The sequence below is a fragment of the Dipodomys merriami genome, unplaced genomic scaffold (genome assembly GCF_024711535.1).
Source record: "Dipodomys merriami isolate MVZ:Mamm:240054 unplaced genomic scaffold, mDipMer1.0.p SCAF_94, whole genome shotgun sequence".
In the NCBI taxonomy this organism is placed as follows: Eukaryota; Metazoa; Chordata; class Mammalia; order Rodentia; family Heteromyidae; genus Dipodomys; species Dipodomys merriami.
In genome coordinates, this window is record NW_027206557.1 from 1,531,701 (window position 1) to 1,547,128 (window position 15,428).

Consider the following 15,428-nt stretch of genomic DNA (forward strand, 5'->3'; position numbering starts at 1 on the left):
GACAGCACCTAGGCCCTGAATTGAAGCCCCAAGACTAGCAAACAAACAAACAATACCAGCTGGGTGCCAGTGGCTCACACCTGTAATCCTAGCTATTCAGGATGCTGAGATCTGAGGATCATGGTTCAAAACCATCTGCATGCAAGAACATTTGTGAAACTCTTATCTCTAATTAACCATCAAAAAAGCCAGAAGTAGAGCTGTGTCTCATGTGGTAGAGCACTAGCCTTAAGCAAAGAGGCTCAGGAGCAGCATCTAAGCCCCCAGAACTGGCACCAAAAAAAAGTCAAGATGAAATTATTTAACCTCTATATCTCTAAAAGGCATTTAGTTGACAGCTCACATACTCTCCCAGCCTACTGTATGGAAATTTTCTTCTGGGAAGGCAGCTTGAGTCAGCCCACAACTGCCCAGGGTGCAGCTGAGACTCGAGGACAGTCTTGTCCTCAGGTTAATAGCACACACCATTTTGCTTCACTTATACCTTGGAATGGGTCTCAGGGACCTAACTCTTCATAGGAGAAAGACCAAGCATCTCAAGTCCATTGGGAGCACATGGAAAGAAGAAATTCTGAAATTTAAAAATTATTTGGGATGGTTGGAATTGGTTGCTATACACCACATTCATTCATCTCTAAAACAGTCTCCTTCTACACCAATCTTGGGCCATTTGAAAGGCAGAGATTATTCAGCCCAGCCTGACCCAAATATCTGTAGGATTTTCTGAGACAGAAAAAAAAATCAAGAAAAATATGCATGAAATAGAGGAAACCCAAGGACTCCAAAGGAAGAAATGGAAGATAGCATGACCAACTGAAGAATTTATTTATAGCTTGGGGACAAAGAGCTTGAAAGAAAGTCTATCAAGAAATAGCAAAGAGGTCGCCATCTTGTGTTGGTAACAGATATTGAGAGCCAGCAAGGAGGAGTGTCTGCATCAGTCCTTCTTCAAAGACTAGTTATTAATTGGGCATGGTATCAGTTCAGCTGTCATAAGAAGCAATCCCAAGCACTGTGAAATCCATGCATGGATCAATGCTGCCATCCACTCATGTTGATATGTTGTCCTATTTGAAATACAGCCATGTTCATTTATTTATGCCTTGTCTAGGGATGATTCAAAGGACAGCAGGTTTGCAAAAACCTACAATAATAACCACCTGCTTCTTTCTGGGATAGATTGGCCAACTATGCCCATTGCCTGTGTGTGGGATGTGATTAGCAAGGTGTAGTGAGTACACAGAAGAGGACACCTAGCAGAGAGAAGACAGGTCAGTCATGGAAAGTCTCAGAGGGGAATCAGCATTCAGCTCAATGGTCAAAGAAGACATCAGATCAGGAGGAAGAGCCCAAGACCAGGCCCAGAAGTCTGGAGTACAGTGGTTATTAGTTTAGGAAACACAGATGACAGAGGAGGGTAGAAAGGAAGATGAGAGACAGCAGGAGGCAGCAGTGCCATATAGAACATGGGGTGTTGTCCATTTCTGGCTCTTGGTAGACATTTATTGCTTTTCCTATGTGTGAAAAAGAACTTAATGTTTCTCTAGCTCCGTGAAAGAACTGACTTGTAATTATCTTTTGGTAAAAGGGGGACACTTAAAGCTCCTTATTTTCTTGCTCTCCAAATACAATTCTCTAGCTACTCTCACATAAAACATCAGCAGGCATGGAACTCGGTAGACAGAGTCCAACCATGAGATGTGCTTCATGTGGAATGAGATGTTAGATAAATGGGTCCCTTGACTTACACACTAAATGAATAAATCATAGAGTGAGAGCTTAAATAATAAATAATAGAAAGGGGAAAAGGAAGAAACTAAGGGAAGCTGACAAGGTTTAAAAAAAAAGAATACAAAGAGGAAAAGTGAAATGTTAAGAGGTGCCTGCCATTCTGTGTTCACATTTATGGGTCATGTTACACAAGGATTCTTCATCGGAATGTGTCTCCTACCTCTGAAGTTGTAGGGTTAAAGCTAATGCATTTTCTCTCAAAATTGCTGAGAGGGAATTTGAACTCAGGGTGAAGTTTATGCAGTCATTCGAGGGGTTTCCTGATGTCTGAGCTCTTCTGCTCATTGGTCCGTGGTACGTAGCTTGTCTTTGGCTTCCATATATGGGGTGGTTTATGCAGCAGTAATAGAGACTGGTGTATTTGCTGTATGCCCATCTTCTTTGACTGTCATATGAGGAGTCTCAGTGTTTTGTACTTGGCATTGAAACTGTTTGAACTCGTTTCTCCCACCCTTCCTTGTCTGATTTCCTCTTTCTAGCCTTACAGGACTTAACATTTACATCTGTGTTGGCTGCTATAACCAAAGATCTTTGGTCCCTCCATTTCTTTTTTTGTTTCTTTGTTATTGTGAAAATACCGTACAGAAGGGTTACAATTACATGGGCAAGGTAATGAGTACATTTCTTATCAAGCATTGTTGCCTCCTCCTTTGTTTCCCCTTCCCATCCCTTCCCATCCCCCGCTTGTCACCCCCCCCCCCGTGCCAAAGTTGTAAAGTTCATTTTTCGACATAACGTCTTGTATATCTCATTGTTGCAATGGGTCTACCTGTATCTTATAAATGTGTTAGAAACAATCGCATGAAAGAAAAAAACATTTGAATACATATATTAGGGTTCATTTCTCTAACATCAACTTATCTGACCATTTCTGCTTGTCTCAGACATAAACTAGTTATTGCAAACAAGGGAAACCATGGGACCTATGTTTCTTTGGGCCTGGCTTACTTCACTTAATACAATTTTTTCCAAGTCTTTCCATTTCCTAACAAATGGGGCAGTGTCATTCTTTCTGATGGAGGCATAGAATTCCATAGTGTATATATACAACATTCATCTACTGAGGAGCATCGAGGTTGGTTCCATATCTTAGCTATGGTAAATAATGCTGCAATAAACATAGTTGTGTTGCTAGCTTTAGTATGGTCTTGTTTGTGATTGTTTGGGTAAATGCTCAAAAGTGGGATTTCTGGGTCATAGGGGAGCTCTATGTGGAGTCTTTTGAGTAACCTCCATACTGCTTTCCAAAGTGGTTGAACAAGTTTACATTCCCACCAACAATGCAGTAGGGTTCCCTTTTGGCTACATCCCCTCCAGCATCTGTTGTTATTAGAATTCTTGATGATAGCTATTCTAACTGGGGTGAGGTGGAATCTCAATGTTGTTTTGATTTGCATTTCTTTTATGGCTAGGGAGGTTGAGCATTTCTTCATGTGTCTATTGGCCATCCTTCTTTCCTCTTCAGAGAAGTTTCTCTTTAAGTCTTTTGCCAACTTATTTATTGGGCAGTTGCTTCTTTGAGGATTTGTTGTTGGGATTTAATTTTTTGAGTTCAAGGTATATTTTAGGTATGAGACCCCTATCCATTGTATGCCTAGTGAAGATCTTCTCCCAATCTGTGGGCTTTCTATTGATCTTGCTAACTATGTCCTTTGCCATGCAGAAACTCTGCAATTTCATGCATTCCCATTTGTCCAACCTTTCTTTGATTTGTTCTGTTTCTGTTGTGTTTCTATTAAGAAAATTTGGGCCTGTGCCAAGGAGATCTAGGGTTTCTCCTATTCCATCCTGTAATGTTTTCAGAGTGTCTGCTTTGACTCTGAGGTCTTTGATCCATTTGGAATTGATTCTGGTGCAGGGTGATATATAAGGATCTAGCTTTAGTTTTCTACAATTGATTAACCAATTTTGCCAGCACCATTTACTGAAGAGGCTGTCTTTCTTCCATTCTATTTTTTTTTAGCTCCCTTATCAAAGATTAGATGGCTATAGGTCTGTGGGTTTATTTCTGGGTTTTCAATTCTATTCCATTGGTCCTGAGGTCTGTTCTTGTGCCAGTACCAAGCTGTTTTGATTAATATGGCTTTGTAGTAGAGTTTGAAATTTGGTATTGATCTTCCTCCAGCACTGTTCTTTCTGTTAAGGATCGTTTTTGCTATTTGGGGGCCTTTTATTGTTCCATATGAATTTTTGGATTGCCTCTTCTATTTCCTTGAAGAATGAGGTTGGAATTTTGATAGGTATTGCGTTGAATTTGTAGATAGCCTTGGGAAGTATTGCCATTTTCATGATGTTGATCCTCCCAATCCAGGAGCATGGGAGTTTTTGCCACTTTCTAAGTTCTGTTTTGATTTCCTTTTTCAGGTTTTTAAAGTTTTCATCATAGAGGTCCTTCACTTCTTTGGTTAAGTTAATTCCTATGTATTTTATTTTTTGTGGGGCTACTACGAATGGAGTTGCTTTCCTAATTTCAGTCCCACTTTTCTCATTGTTGGCATACAGAAAAGCTATTGATTTTTTAAGGTTAATTTTATACCCTGCTATTTTGCCTAAATTTCGAATCAGCTTGAGTTATTTGGGAGTGGAGTCCATGGGATTCCTTAAATACACGATCATGTCATCTGCAAAGAGGGAGAGTTTATTTCATCTTTCCCTATTTGGATCCATTTTATGTTTGCATATCGTCTTATTGCTGTAGCTAGGCATTCTAATACTAAATTGAAGAGAAGTGGAGAGAGTAGATATCCTTGTCTCATTCCTGAGTTAAGAGGAAATGGCTTTAGTTTTTCAACATTAAGTATAATGCTGGCTGTAGGTTTGTCATATACAGCCTTTATTGTATTGAGGAATGTGCCCTGGATTCCTAGTTTGTCCAGAACCTTCGTCATAAATGGGTGTTGGATCTTGTCAAATGCTTTTTCTGCATCTATTGAGATAACCATGTGGTTCTTACCTTGCTCTTGTTGATGTGATGAATTATATTAATTGATTTGCGTATATTGAACCAACTTTGCATCCCTGAAATGAATCCTGTTTGATCGTGGTGTATGATTTTTTGGATGAATTGTTGAAGTCAATTGGCCAAAATTTTTTTGAGAAGTTTTGCATCAACATTCATCAAAGAAATAAGTCCCTGCCTGGTTTTGGGATGAGGGTTATGAAGCCATAGAACGAGTTTGGTAGTGAACTTTCTCTTGAAGATTTGGAGGAGTATTGGTGTGAGCTCTGGTTTGAAGGCCTTATAGAATTCTGTTGTAAATCCATCCAGTCCTGGGCTTTTCTTAGATGGGAGGTCTCTTATTGCTGTTTCTATTTCAATGCTTGATATGGGCCTGTTAAGATGGTTTAACTCATCTTGGTTTAGTTTTGGCATGTCGATATTTGCTAGAAAAAGGTCCATTTCTGCCAAGTTCTCAAACTTATTAGCATAAAGGTTTGAGAAGTATTCCCTTATAATGTTCTGAATCTTGGTTGTTTCTGTAGTGATGTTTCCATTCTCATCTCGGAGTTCATTTATTTGGGTGTGTTCTCTTCTTTTTCTGATAAGATTTGCTAAGGGTCTGTCAATTTTGTTAATATTTTCGAAGAACCAACTCTTTGTTGATTCTTTCTATGATTTTTTTGGATTCTTATTCGTGTAATTCATATTTAATTTTAATTATTTCTTCCCATCTACTGGATTGGGGTTTATCTTGCTGCTCTTTTTCAAGGAGGTTCAGATATCTCATTAAATTGTTGGTTTCCGATCTCTCCAGTTTGTAGATGTAGGAACTCAGAGCTATAAACTTGTCTCTTGTGTCCCAGAGGAGCTGGTAATTTGTGTGTTCATTTTTGTTGAATATAATGAACATTTGAATTTCCTTTCTAATCTCTTCCATAACCCACTGGTGATTCAACAGTGTGTTGTTCAGCCTCCATGTGTTACAGGACTTTCTTTGGTGGCTTTTGGTGTTGAGTTCAAATTTTATTCCCTCGTGGCCTGAGAGAATGCAAGGTATAACTTCAATATTTCTGAATTTGGACAAGTTTGCTTTGTGACCTAAAATGTGGTCTATTTTGGAAAATGTTTCGTGTGCTGCTGAGAAGAATATGTATTCAGATGCTGCTGGGTGAAATATTCGGTAGATATCTGTTAAATCTAGTTGCTCTATGCAGTTGTTTAGATTTGCAGTTTCTCTGTTGAGTTTTTGCCAAGCTGATCTATCTATCTAGTGGGGATAGTGGTGTGTTAAAGTTCCCAACACAATTAATGTCTTCAGATCTATGTGAGATTTGAGGGAAAGTAGTGTTTCTTGGATAAATTTGGGTGCTCCATTGTTTGGTGAATAGATATTCCAAATTATATCTTCCTGAAGGAGAGATCCCTTAATTAGTATGTAGTGACCTTCTTTATCTATTCTCACTAATTTTAATTTGAAGTCTATTTTATCTGATATTAGGATTGCAACTCCCGCCTGTTTATGGGTGCCATTTGCTTGGTAGATTTTGTTCCAGCATTTCACTTTCAGAATGTTTGTTTTTATGGGCAAGGTGTGACTGTTGAAGGCAGCAGATAGAAGGATCTTGCTTTTTTTTTTTTTTTTTTTTGATCTTGCTTTTTAATCCAACTAGACAGTCTATGTTGCTTAATTGGAGAGTTAAGTCCTTTAATGTTGAGAGTTAGGACTGAGAGGTGTTTGGTAGTTCCTGCCATGTTATCCACCTTCTTTGAGGCTGCAACAACTGGGTTCTTCCTATGGTTCTTGGATTCTCAGTTTGGGTGTGGTTTCTTGGCCTTTACTGTGGTCTTGTTGGTTTTCTATGCGTATCTTTTGTAGGGCTGGTTTGGTGGAGATATATTGTTTCCATTTTTCTTTGTTATGGAAGGTTTTTATTTGACCTTCAGTTATGAAGGAGAGTTTAGCTGGGTACAGTGTTCTTGGTTGATAGTTGTTTGTGTTTAGGGCATGACATACATCCTTCCAGGCTCTTCTTGCTTTAATTGTCTTTGCTGAGAAATATGAGGTGATTCTAATTGGTTTCCCTTTATAGGTGATTGATCTTTTCTCCTTGACAGCTTTAAGGATCTTTTCCTTGGTCTGAATTGATCCTGTGCAGATTATAATGTGATGGTGGGATGTCTTGTTCTAGTATGGTTTATTTGAGGTTCAAAAAGATTCTTGTATCTGAATAGGCCTACCTTTTTGCATGTTTGGGAAGATTTCGGTTAGGATCCTGGTAAACAAATTTCCTAGACCATTACCTTCTCTAAGTGCTCCTCTACACCCATTATCCTAAGATTAGGCATTCTGATGGTGTCTTCCAAATGGTGAATAGATCTATCATATTTCTTGGATTTGTCTTGGACAGTTGTATGTTTTTTCTCTATAATATCTAGGCTGTCTTCAATAGTCCCTCCTTTTCTGATCATCCTAAGGGTGTAGTTTTGAGTTCTGGGAAGTGTCCAATATCAAGCCACAGAGTGTCTGGCAAAGCTTTGCTCTCTGCTAAGAAGATGGTGTCTTCTAGCTGTGTCCTCACAAGGTGGAAGGGGACAAGGTGCTGGTTTTAGCCTTTCTATTATGAGTGCAAATCCCATTCATGTTGGTGGAATCCCAAGGACTTAATCATTTCCCAAAGATTCTACCTCCTGTCATGATTAACATAAAGAGTTAGTTATAGCATATGAGTTTTGAGGGGCTCAAAGAGACCCTAGCATTCACATTCAATTACACATCTTTTCATTTCCTTCTGCAAACCTCCAGGTGTAACCTAGATGCCATCAGAGTGCCCTGGGCTTCCGTGTTAATACTTCTAACAGCCAACTCTGATGGAACACTTAACATGTAAACCTTGTGCACAGATTGTCTTTTATCATCTTTTCAATCATTGTTGATTCATATTTCTTGATCACACAATTGGGACATGGAAGAGAAGACTAAAGGAATGTCTTCCTGTTTAGCAGTAGGGTAGATTTCATTATCTGTTTCCTTTATACAGTGAGCTCCAGGAAGTAGGAGCTCAAGACTGCCAGAGGTCATGTTCAACAGAGTTCTGATACCCAACTTCCTCTGTCTCTTTTTCCTATTCTCTGTCTCTATCTTTGTCTTCCTGTCTCTATTTCTCTGTCTCTCTGTGACTCCGTCTCTCTCTGCTTCTGTTTACTTTATCCCTCTCTCTGCCTCTTTGTCTCTCTCTCTCTCTCTCTGCCTCTCTCTATTTTTTTCTCTCTTTCATGTTCAAGCATATGTAAGGAATTAATTATAAAACCCCAGGGATCTTCCTTCAATGTGAGCCTTACCCTATTCACATGGGATTATAAGGTTTACAAATCAAACCCACAGAGTTAAATTGCTTTCTTGGAGTTCTCTACATCAAAGTGTCAGTTTATGAAAGCTGTGCTGATTAATCTGACTAAGCCTGAGATTACAGAGACAGAATCCAGATTGAAGGATACATCTTCTCCCTCTCTTCCCAGAACTTCATGCACCAGCCCTATTGACAAGCAGACCTCTTGGCAGCAGTGTGTGATGTTCTCAGTGTATGGAAAACCAGCACAGACCCCCACATATGAGCAAAATGAGGTGTATGTCTGCACAGCGCCATGTACCATTTCAGTATTTATTCTAAAAATACTCAGCCATGGCCTCCCCAGAAGAGATAAGGAAAATATGGTGGCAACTCTCAGGTTATATGGATTTCTGATTGTTTTTGCCCAAATCGTGATCTGGGAGATGATTTCCTCAACAGCTGGGGTTGAAACCAGGAAGCCTTGTTTTTAACACACTCAGCTTAGTAAACTATGTAATGTCTTCGCATTTGGAAGCTTGGAGAAAAGCAAGAACCAGATATACACAAATGGTCTATGAAGGGCCCACCTGAATTAACCTGCCTCTTCCTAGTTCCACCAGAATCTGCCTTCAAACCCTAGTCCCATTTGACATTGCCAGCACAAAGCCCCTTTGAGTTCCCTCCTGCACCCTGCACTGCACTGTATATGGGGTATTTCTGTAAGTAAACAATAGTTCAGAAATCCTCCAGCACTTGGGCATGGTCCTTCCTTGCTTCTCATTGGGTTAGGCCTTACTCATTTAATACCCTTCATCGCAAGTGCAGCTACTAATTGTTTTGTTATTTTTAGTCATTAAAACTTAGCATCTGATGAATAGTGGTTGCCTTAAAAAGTTCTTGTAGAAGGCAGGAAAGGAAGATGGGAAAGAGAAAGATAAGTCTTTGAAACACTGAATTTAGTTTATTAAGCAATGTGTGCAAGTTTCCTGTCTCATTGTCTAGAATTCAGTCGTTTCTCTTCTTCCCATCAGGAAGAAAAAAAAAAGCAAAAGTGGCCTGGGATACAGAGAACATCTAAGCACTGCTAGTGTGTGTACGTTCATTTATAGGATTTAATCACATAGCAAAACCTGAAGGGAATTGCTCAGGTCAGGAAAATTCTCGTGAGAGTCAATGACATCTCTTAAATGTTCATAATTTGGTGTTCATTTAAGTGGTAGAGAACCAGCCTTGGCAGGAAGCCTGGTGGTGGTAGAGTGTCATTAAAGGAGAGAAGTCTCATTAGCATCATCTCTGGGTGGATGCAGGTTTTGCAGACTAGAGCAACTAGGGGATTTTAACCTGATTCAAGAGCTGATCTCTCTCTCTTTTTTTTAATTGTGTGAATACCATACAGAAGATCTCTTTTTTCCTTAAACAACAATCCTCTTATGTGCTTTGAGAGCTTAATTGCTAGGAAGGAAATAAAATTTGTTAAACTGATGAAATCTTTCATCATCTTTTTATGACAGCAGTTATCTGCAGATTCCTCTGGTGGTTGTTGAAAAATAATCAGTTCAAGTCTGACTCAGCTAGATGTATTAGAAAAGGGAATATGCCCTGAGAATTGCCCAGTTTTGATGGATGGAGAGGCCCCATATGTAAATAATGAAACAAAGCCACCAAGGATCTTTCTTTTGCCAAAAGAAGACCAGAAGAGCCCCATGATTGTGTGATTGGCTGGCGCCATTACATCCTCTTGTTTAACAAAGCTCTAAGGACACAGACATCAGTTGCTTATCAAAGTAGTAGCTTAAAATGTTCACAAGTCCTTATTAAATCTATTAAATATTTGTTACAAGGAGAGAGGAGAGTTTTCTCAATGCATAGAAATACTCAGCACTATTAAATGAAAATGTACAGAAATAGCAAACATGTCGAGGATGACATTAAAACACATTTATATGATGCATAAAAATCAGAAAAATTGGAAGTGATGTGATAGTTGGCCTAACTCATTGAGTAGCTCAGGCTCTTTTTTAGTTTGGAATTATTTTTCCTTGGTAGATATTAAGACCCTCCACATATGTACATTTAAGATACATTTATGATGAGCTCCTGAGAACAGGAATGCACAAGAGGAAGAAGCAGAAATTGATGAGGGAAATTTTAATTTGCATTTTCCTTGCCTTAAATGCCTGAAATATCTTGGGTATAATGTTGTGTGAATAAGGCTTTTAGTGTTTAATGTAATATGACTTAAACATTCTCCTTTTTTTTGCTAAGATCTATAAAACATTTTCTATTAAGGCCTATAACTTTTCCCTTTCTTTTTTTTCTACCAAATTTAGCAAGGAAAAAAGTATATGCCAAGACTACTGTGGGACTACTCACATCTGTTCTATTATCTAGCAATAAACTTTTTGTCTTAACTCTGGGACAATCCTCATAGAAAGGGACACAAGGCTTCCTTCTAACCATAATGCTTTGCACAGTGTCATCCGGTCACTCCGTTCTCCACTTTGCCTTTGTTCTTTCCAACAAAGATAAAGTTAGATAAAGTAATATCCATATAGTCATCAGAGGTACTGAAACTGAGCTACTTATAAAGCTGTATCTTCCTTGATATGCACAAGCTAGGAACAGTAAAAAATCTCCCCACAACACTGTAAGTGAAGTCTAAAACATTCAATCAGTAAAACCTGAATTTGTGTTACTTCGCAGCTAATCAAATCACTAGGATAAACCTTTGCATCTGGCCTGCTCGGGCCTCCCAGGACTCCATTTGTGGAATGCAAACACCCTGCTCTCTCTCAGCTGCAGTTCACACCTGCCACTGTCCACTGCAGCTTGACTCCTAGCAGATGATTCCAGGCCTGACAAGCTTCTCAGAGAGTCTAAGGGATTCCAGGAATCTCCACAGTGGGGAGATTCCCTATTTCTTGCCAAGAGATTGGGATTCCTGCAGAGATACTGAGCTGGAAGAACACTGGAGGGATACAGACCCCAATTCCAAAGACCTTGTCCCCTGCCATTGCCCTACCTGTCCTGTGCCTCCCCCTCAACATGACCTCTTCCCTCCCTCACTGAAGATTAACTCTTTCTCATCAGAATGCAAATAGGGGACACATGAGGTCGGGAGCTGGTTCCCAGCCATGTAGTATTGACATCATTGAGTCTTAAAATCATAGAATCAGACATGCAAGACAGACCTCATGATTTCCAGAGCAAAGCACTTTCCCCATTTGGCTAGCACTGTTGGGGGAAAAATACCTCACTATTATTTCAGGCTACAGGAGATATTGGACACGCCTCTTTGTGCCAGAAGAGTTTGTGTTCAGCCCCTTCTTATAGAAGGGAGAAGACTTCCAACCAGAACCAAAAACCTAGGTCCAGGCCCAGTTTCCAAGTCTGGAGTCAACATGGCACAGATGACAAAGACAAAGGCAAGGGAGAGGGTGGGGAAGGAGTGCATTTCTTTCCTAACTTTTACCATGTTTGATAGGCTACTGACTGGCTTCACACAGCTTATAAATTCTGTCTACATCTCACAAACCACTCGCCTACTCACTATCTCTGCTTAACACAGCTTATGAGTTGTATCTATTCTATTTGTTTTTCTTGTCTTCACTAGCGGAATTGAATATTCTCAAATCCTACTGCAAACATACATTGTAAGCCGAAAGATGTAGCAGTAGCAAGAAGAGGAAAGCTCTGTTTCACAGTGTCAAAGAAACAGAAATCAATCAAAACAGAGGATAGCTGAGCCCTAGGAACTGTGGCGCTTTGAATGCAAAGTGGTGGGTGCCAGCCGCCATATTGGATAATGGCCTATCCTATTCCAGTATAATCTTATCTTGACCAATTACTCAATTACCTTATTTCCAATTAAAGTTGACTGACAATGTGCTAGTCACTCAGAGAGATCTACTGGGAACCTTTTCTATATGAATTTATCTCTGCTCCTTTGAAGGGTATGAATCATAATCAGCACAACTATATTCCAGGAAGCCCTACTTCCTGACTACCCCCTCACACTTCCAGTCTGCAGGTGTGAGACATTACACTTAAGATAAGAACAAGGATAGAGATCTTGAGTTTACTACAGGAAGGAGACCCTTGGAAAATATTCAAGGCACCCTAGGGTAATTACTATGTTTGTTGTATGACTTATTTTGACAAATATGTCATACATACCTTCATTCCCTAAATAATAAGAGCTACAATTTTTCAACTCAGGCCAAATATTTGTTTCCAAAGGCCACAATCTCAGTGGCTTGAAACAACAAAGCATATTATTTTCAAGTTCTCCAGGCTATGAATCCAGGATCAAGATGTCAGTGGTGTTGGTTGTTTTTCTAGGGTCTGAGAGAGAATCTGAGCCATATCTCCTTTCTACTCTTGTGATATTTTTTTGGTCTTAGTAGAGAATCAGTTCAAACACAGTATTGCATACAAACTACACCTTGGGGGGAAAGAACAAGGGTTTTTTATTTTTACTGTAAATTACAATAGTGCTTGAAATTTTATAACAGGCATGCACTACCCTATATTCAGAAACAGCAATAAAGATACATCTTCAAGGATAAAATACAAGGCAACAAGTTAAACCTGAATTTAAGATAAACAACAAATAAAATTTTAGTATACCAATATACCAACCATTGCACGGGACACACATATGCTACAAAATATGAGTTGTTTGCCTAAAATTCAAATTTAACTCAGTAATTTCCATTTTTATTTGCTAAATCAGGCAGCTCTATTCCAAATGCACTGGTTTGGATAAGCTTTTTCTATAAATTAGACCATAGAAGGGATTCGCCCCAGAGACTGCTATAAAAAGAACAATAAGATGTCATAGCTGACCACATTAACTTCTGCTGGTTTTGCACCAGCCGTAAGAATGTGGTTCAAATGAGTCTATTTTTGTCCACACTCTGGGTGAGATCTTGACTCACCCAGCTCACAATAGCTACAAGGGTAGTTCTCTTTGTTAATGACATAATACCACACAGGGCAGAAGTTGTAGTGAGGTTGATTTCATCCCCTGGTTCTGTTGTCTAAGACCAAGGGGAGGTATCTGGGGATGGTCCTTTGCTGGCTGAGCGCTGAGATTGTGCAGGGCTGTGTAGTGAATCCTCTGGACCCTCTCCTCTCCTCGCCTCCCTTCTCCTCTCCTCCCCTCCCTTCCTTTTCCCTCCTCTCCCCTCCCCTTCTTTATAAAACCACCACGGTTTAATCTTGAGACTCCACCCTGATGACCTCATCTAATTTTAAACCTCCTCAAGGCCCTAAGACTACACAACACAATCAGATAAAGTTTCTGCATTCTTAAATAGATCATAGTGGGGATTAAACTCCAACAGAGTTGCAGAGAGAATAAACAGTGTTCAAACCCAGCATGTCCCAGGGGCCCCCTGAAATCACAGGGGTGTTGAGTCTGGGGTGCCTTGATGGGGAAGGAACCTCAGACCAATCCTCAAAAGTAGCTGAGACCTTCAGGAAGGCCAGGCCACCACCTTATTGACTAAAAGCATGTCTGTGAAGCCAGCACAAGCAATTTTGCTGGGGGCTTGTGTATTGTTTTTCAGGCAGTTCGATTTCTAACAGTCTAAGCTGGAAAATGGAGATCGCAGAAAATCTCAGAGTAGACAGTATACCTGTCTTTTGAAGGGTCCCCTGTGAGATGCCACACACCACTCACAGGAACCTACCAGAAGCCACTTGATGGGTGATGCTGATCATTAGCAATTCCCTGGATAAGGTGAAAGGCCAGCCATCTGCTTTAAACACAAGTGATGAGACAGAACTAGAGACAGGGAAGGGAGAAGAAAAGGGAGAGAGAGTTGGCATGGTGGCTCATATCTGTAACCCTAGCTAACCAAGAGATGGAGGGTCACTACTCAAGGCCAGCCTAGCCAAAGGTTAGAGACTTCATCTCAACCTATTACTGTCATTCTAGCTAGACAAGAAATGTAAATAGGATGATCATGATCCAGGTCAGCTCAGAGCATAAATGTGAGCCTCTATTCAACAGAACAATGAAAGTAAAAGGGGCTGGAGGCTTGGTAAGGCAGTAGAAGCAGAAAGAAAGTAATATGCAGGCCATAAATCCTCTTGGTGCCTACAGAAAACAAGTGCTTTTTAAAAATAATCATGACTTTTTTATCTTTAGAACTCCTTCTTGAATTTGCCGATGGCTCTTACCAATGAGCTTGACTGGCCCCAGCTGTCTGGAGCTACTGGATTCCTGGAGTCCACCAGCAGGTATGTGCATTTACACACACTCAGACACTTATGTGTGTCTGCACAAGGGAAGCAGAGGAGACAAGGCTTGCTCCCAAGAGGCTGAAATGACCATGAGGAATGGTCCCAGAGCATGAATGATATGTGACAACACCTGCCACTAACTTGCAGCCCAGCCACCAGGTGGTGGGATGTCATGTGCGTTGTACTCTATCCAGGTGTACTCCTCTGCCAGGGGAAGGAATGGCTGTAGTCCACCTCTGATGGAAAGTACCTCAGTAGATATGACATATGAAAAGCTGGCCCCAGTGGCTCATGCTTATTTATCGAGCCACATGAGATGCTGAGATCAGGAGGAGGATGTTCACAAGCCCTCATCTCAACCAAGAGCTGGGTGGAGTGACTCACACCTGTCATCTTAGCTGTATGAGAGGCTGAGATCAGGAGGATCCAAATTCCAGGCTAACCGGAACAGAAAACTCAGAGAGATTCTATCTCAATGGGAGAAGCTGGAGAGGTAATGCAATCTTAGCTATGGCAAACAGTGAAAAATGGGAAGATACCTGTCCAGGAAACAAGACCCTACCTCAAAAATAACCAGGGCAAAAAAGACTGGAGGTCTGGCTCAATAGCAGAGTATCAGCCTAACAAGACCACGTTCAATTCCCAAGTACCATCAAAAATCAAAGAAAAAGAAATACGGTCTATGATATATTCCTTGGGTGAAAGGGAAAAGAGGGTAGTACTCCACCTTCTGGTCTAACTACAAGACAGAGCCAGCCTCCCTGCCTCAGGCAGCAATAGCAGAAAGCATCATCTTCATCTTCATCATCTTCAGCAGCAGCAGCAGCAGCATTGTGTATTGTCTGTTCTTTATGTTATTTGCTCTACAACAAATCCCCGGATGGGAAAATAGGTAATCCCAATCTTCAACAAAAATAGCCACCAAACCCATGTATGGCTATCTAAATACCTTACTTCCAAGTGTAGAACCAGGAGTCAATCTATTCTGTGGCTTTCTATAAAGCTAGCAGTGGCAGTGAAGGAGGTCCATAGAGGAGCAATCAGCTTTAAAAAAAAATGAAGTTAGCCATAAAAATCTTCCCCAAAAGCCCAAATATAGTTATAGTCCCAAGCCA

At 40.3% G+C, this 15,428-nt stretch overlaps 1 protein-coding gene across 3 annotated transcripts in view; it reads left to right on the forward strand.

Moving 5' to 3' along the window:
* Window positions 1-15,428, forward strand: part of Aoah (acyloxyacyl hydrolase) — a 152,881-nt gene that overhangs the window by 74,616 nt on the left and 62,837 nt on the right. For all 3 annotated transcript variants that reach the window (XM_070014188.1, XM_070014189.1, XM_070014190.1), the window contains one exon: window positions 14,219-14,310. In XM_070014188.1, coding sequence (XP_069870289.1) covers window positions 14,219-14,310 — 92 coding nt within the window. The remainder of the gene's footprint in view (window positions 1-14,218; window positions 14,311-15,428) is intronic.